This window comes from Trachymyrmex cornetzi, unplaced genomic scaffold (genome assembly GCF_001594075.2).
Source record: "Trachymyrmex cornetzi isolate Tcor2-1 unplaced genomic scaffold, Tcor1.1 scaffold15, whole genome shotgun sequence".
Classification (NCBI taxonomy): Eukaryota; Metazoa; Arthropoda; class Insecta; order Hymenoptera; family Formicidae; genus Trachymyrmex; species Trachymyrmex cornetzi.
Window position 1 is genome coordinate 1,186,952 of NW_017296091.1, and position 5,506 is coordinate 1,192,457.

Genomic DNA, 5,506 nt, shown 5'->3' on the forward strand with positions numbered 1-5,506 from the left:
CGACGCAAATCGGATGCAGTGTGAATCCAGCATAAAGGGAATTTCGCTACTTCCACCCTTTTTAATACTTGCATTCAGCAGAGAAAACTAATCAATTAGGCTGAGTTTCCACTGAGCGTATCACGCGTCGCGTCGTCGAAGGAGAGAAAAAGAGGGGTTGCGTATTTATATAATCTTATCTCTTTCTCTCTTTCATGACGCGACGCGTGACGCGCTCAGTGGAAACGTACTATTAGAGCTTAGTGATTCTTTAATATGGTTGGTTCTTACCTTTAGTTCTTCATTGAATCTAAATGTAGGAACCAATCATATTAAAGAATAACTAAACACTAACTGATTAGTTTTCTCTGCTGAACGCAGCCATTCGGTGCATTCAGTACTACTACCCCATGTCTTGTAGAATTCATCACAAGCGACAAAACGGTCCGTAAATTAGCGAAACAACGTCCACTTTAACGATATGAAAAATTGATATCACATCTATTTTATGACATTGTCGATAAAATAGTAATGTCGATTGATCTGTAGATTCAACACTGTACAAAATAATAATTAATAAATTACGTATTTTCTATTTCCTATTTATTTTCTATTTTCTATTTATTCTACGAATAAAGAGTCTGCATTGGCAACATTTGTTAGCATGGACATCCCAACCTCATCCATTTTCGATACTACGATAGTAGTATCTCGAAATAGATGTGGTACGCTGGGTACACTCGCTAACTAAAAGGTTGCAACAGTTTTTGTCTATGGTTTTCGGAATGCATATAATTTCGGAATGCTTATAATAATCACCTAATAGCGTTTTCGGCCCGATCGGGTTTGCACCAACCTGGGTTGGATTAATCTTTCCTATTGGTTGACGTCACCCGCTCTACCAATAGGAGAGCACAAAACGCCATTAATCCAACCCAGGTTGGTGCAAACCTGGCCGGGCCGAAAATGCTATAAATTTTAACAGGCACGCGACTTTCATAAACGTCGACCATCTTTAATAGTATTTTATCGGTGACCTAACCTAACCAAACATCTGTTTTTTTGCTGCACTTTCTGAACTGATACACATATTGCAATAACATGAAGTGAAATAAACGTATATTTGTTTCATTTCAACTTATTGCACCGGTTCAGATTGCAGTAATAAAAAACAGACCTCAAGAAACACCATTTTGCGTTGTTTTATGCTAATAGTAACTTCTAAAATAGCGACTGCACATCAAGATATTTCTATTTTAATAAATCTATTATTTATTATGGCGACTATAACGAGATTAGCTAAAGTAAGTAACGATCCAAACAGAACAAATCACGATAACGTCAAAATGACATTAAAATGAATCGAAAATGATTGAAAAATGACTTTTAATGATTATTTTGGAGTCATTTTGATATCATAATGACTTGTTGTTCTGCTTAGGAATTAATTAAAATTTCTTTTTGATTGATACATTTTGATTTTTTTAAAAATTGTAATTATAAAGCATATTGTGTTACTTTTATACATGTAATCTACTTTGCATTATAATCATATATCAGTTAAAGTAATTTGTTATTTATTAATCAAGTATGACTTGTATAATTTTAATACATGTTTTTTATAGTTTTGAAAAGATATAATTTTTTTAAGTTTAATTAAAAGTATACAGGAAATTTTTAAAAAAATTATCTTTTTCAGATGAATTTTACGAGTAAGCGTTTGTACAGTTCAAAGGTCAAATTAAATGATGTTGTGATAGTTAGTGCTGTGCGTACCCCAATGGGTTCATTCCTTGGATCTCTGTCAAGCATGTCAGCTACTAAGCTTGGTGCAGTAGCTATACAAGTAATATAGAAACATATAATTAATACTTATAATTAACCCTTACCGTATCAATATGGGTAACTAGTGACCGAGCGATTCCTGTTCGTACAAGTTTCTTTGAGTCTTTCGGTAATTATAAATTATACTACATTTATTATTTTCAAAAATAAAGAGTCAATATTTATTTTAGAAAGTTGAAAGTATGTTGGTGAATTTTTAAAGATTTTTTGAATTATTTTGAAGAGGTGAAAAAACGAAGAGATTCTAGTGACCCTTGATAGTATGGATGAGGTATCAAATTGTACATGGTACGGTAAGGGTTAATCACATAACAGTGTAAATGATTAGTAATTAAATTGTTTTTTTCAGGCAGCTATTGAAAGAACTGGTATTGCCAAAGAACAAGTTAAAGAGATATATATGGGCAATGTTTGTCAAGCTTTTTTAGGTCAAGCACCAGCGAGACAGGCTGCATTATTTGCAGGTTTTGAAAATACACTCAATTTTTTATAATTAATAGCCATATTTCACAAATTTTTGCAATAATAACAAAATTTTTTGACAAATTTGCATAGAAAAATGTCAAAATTTATTATGGCTACTTTCCATTTAGAAGACAATTGATACATATATTGTTTTATCTAGTTATTCATTGAATGCCAAGAAGAATAGAATAACGTTTGTGTTGAGTGCATCTCCTAAAAGAAAAACATTTTATAAAATATGAATGAAATTTAATATATTTGTTATTAGGTCTTCCAACATCAACAATATGTACAACAGTAAACAAAGTTTGTGCAAGTGGCATGAAAAGTGTCATGCTGGCTTCTCAGTCTCTACAATGTGGTCATCAAGAGATCGTTTTAGCCGGTGGTATGGAATCTATGTCTAATGTGCCATATTATTTATCACGTGGTGAGACGTCGTATGGTGGAGTAAAACTCGAGGTTGAGTATAATTCCTGTATTTATTTTTCCTATTTCTATATATGTATCTATAAAAGTATCTACATTTACATTTAGACAAGTGATTAACATAAAATAATTTAACAGGATGGAATTGTATTTGATGGATTGACTGATGTTTACAATAAATGTCACATGGGTAACTGTGCTGAAAACACGGCTAAAAAACTTAATATTACTCGTCAGCAACAAGATGAGTATGCCATCAGCAGTTACAAACGCAGTGCAGCAGCTTATGATAATAATGTATTTAAGGACGAACTTGTATCTGTTAACGTGCCTCAAAAAAAGGGCAAACCCGATGTAAGTTTTACTGCAGATGAAGAATATAAAAGAGTCAATTTCGAGAAGTTTAGTAAATTGAACACAGTTTTTCAGGTAAAGTTGTACTCTGCTAATTTATTTGTATTTAAAGTTTTTGTCTAATATGTACTTCCTTTACATATGTATTCTTATTTGTATACGCAGAAAGAGAATGGTACAGTGACAGCTGGAAATGCATCCACTCTAAATGATGGTGCTGCTGCTTTAATTTTGATGACCAGTGATGTCGCTCAAAAACTGAATCTCAAGCCTTTGGCTAGGATTGTCGCTTTTCAGGATGCGGCAACGGATCCTATAGATTTTCCAATTGCACCGGCTTTTGCAGTGCCATCGGTGAGTTCTTTACTGGTATATTAGTTTTCTAGAATAGGAAAATACTAAAATTTTTGTTTTCATGCCTTTAGCTGCTTCAAAATGCTGGAGTTAATAAGAATGATATAGCTCTATGGGAAATCAATGAAGCATTTAGCACGGTGGTCGTAGCAAATCAGAAATTACTCGACATTGATCCTGCCAAGGTAAATGTTCACGGTGGTGCCGTTTCACTTGGACATCCCATAGGGTGAGTTATTTGAATACATTTTATTGTTTCGTGCGCCTTTTTTAATGCGTATTATAAAATTAATATAAACCTTATAGCATGTCAGGAGCACGTATCGTAGTACACTTGGTGCATGCACTTAAAGCTGGAGAAAAAGGCGTCGCATCAATTTGCAATGGGGGCGGCGGAGCGTCATCAATCCTAATTGAAAAATTGTAAGTTCGAAGATTATCATGGATGCCATTTCCATTTGCATAAACTGGGTAATCTATTTTTAATATCGCGATAATATGAATTGTACATAAAAAAGCAGTTATTTTTATACCAAACGGTATGTTGTTAAAGTACTGTATCGTATAACTGTTAAATAGTTGTTAAAATACTGTAACTGAAAAGCTTCAGCTTTTCTTATTTGTATAAGATTATTGTTTTATAGAGTATTTTACATTTTTCTACGATATATGTACATATAGAATGGTGGCTTTTAAATACGTGGAAGTATTTAAAAAACATTTTTTACGATATATTTTTATTATACATTTTATTGTACTGCTCAAAACGCATGTCTCGTTGCATTATATATTTTGTTGTATGAATATATAAAAATAAACTGTTTTACATCAATAACTTGATTAATTTTCTTGACTTTTATGTTGAATTGTAATGTGCAAAGGAGATCTCTCAAAAGTGGAAGCATGTTATATGATTTTTAGGTCTCATCCGATAGCTTCTCCATTAAAATTAACATTGTACACAAAGAGCCCGTGTCTGCTTTGCGACGTTTTAAAGAACGAACTGCGTTTACGTTTCGCCGGTCGTTATCAATTGGAAGAAGTTGATATAGCTGCACAAGGAAACGAACGGTATTTCCACTTGTATAAGAATGATATACCAGTCCTCTTTTTAGAAGGTCAGTATCTGTGCAAACATCGATTAGACGCCGACTTGTTAGAAAGGAGACTTGATGAATTGGTTTCAAGGAAAGATAAATGTACATATTAATAAGATGTTAAAACTTTTACTATTGTTATATTCGTTTAAATGTATCAATTTTATTATATATGTCATATAATAAAATTTTATTTTGTATATATAATAAGATGTACATATACATATTAAATATATGTAAAATATGTAGAAAAAAATCATATGTTTTAGTTTACACAGTGGACTATATCATTTTGATAAAATTTCAAAAACTTCAAAAAATATTTTTATAACATTTTGTACAATGATAATATCATTCAATAAAAAAATATACACGAACGAAGATAATCGTTTCTCAAACTTTTTTTTAGTACTGGTGAATATAATTCTATATACCAAATTGTTCTATCAAGTTAATATTTTAGTGTATTTTGACATATTAATAAACCACGTATCATATGTTTAAAAAGATATTTTTATGATTAATGTAAGATCTGTTGCATCAAAGTTATATAACTTACACAGGCTATTAAGAATTTATCAAATATTTTTTAATTATAATTGACAAAACAAATTCCTTTTAAAGACTAAAAGTCCTAGCAACATTAATTGTGACTAATAAAATTTCTCTAAAACGTTATATATCGTAGTTATAATATAAAATACACTAATGTAACTTTTTTGCGAGTTTTACTGCAAATTTTTCAATGTTATGTAATTAAAGTAATTTTTATTTTGTAATATATGATACGTATGTATATATGATATGTAATATATAATAGTTCCTTTAATCAAATAAAGGATTACAAATCTGTTTACCTTCTCTGAATAATTTATTTTTTTTTTTTTTTTTATTGAAAATCTACGTTTCTTTTCTAAGATACTTGTTTTATTAATTTCACTTGTATTTAATCGCGCGTGTAGGCTGTAAGTTTATGGCTATGG

General features: G+C 31.0%; 1 protein-coding gene across 1 annotated transcript; it reads left to right on the forward strand.

The window, feature by feature from the left end:
• Positions 1-1,068: 1,068 nt before the first annotated feature.
• Acat1 (Acetyl-CoA acetyltransferase 1) lies at positions 1,069-3,941 on the forward strand. Its single transcript, XM_018502702.1, has 8 exons — positions 1,069-1,283; positions 1,679-1,825; positions 2,174-2,288; positions 2,558-2,751; positions 2,857-3,147; positions 3,238-3,426; positions 3,498-3,655; positions 3,733-3,941. The coding sequence occupies exons 1-8, from the start codon at positions 1,185-1,187 to the stop codon at positions 3,851-3,853; spliced, it is 1,314 nt and encodes a 437-aa protein (XP_018358204.1). The 5' UTR covers positions 1,069-1,184; the 3' UTR covers positions 3,854-3,941.
• Positions 3,942-5,506: the final 1,565 nt, after the last annotated feature.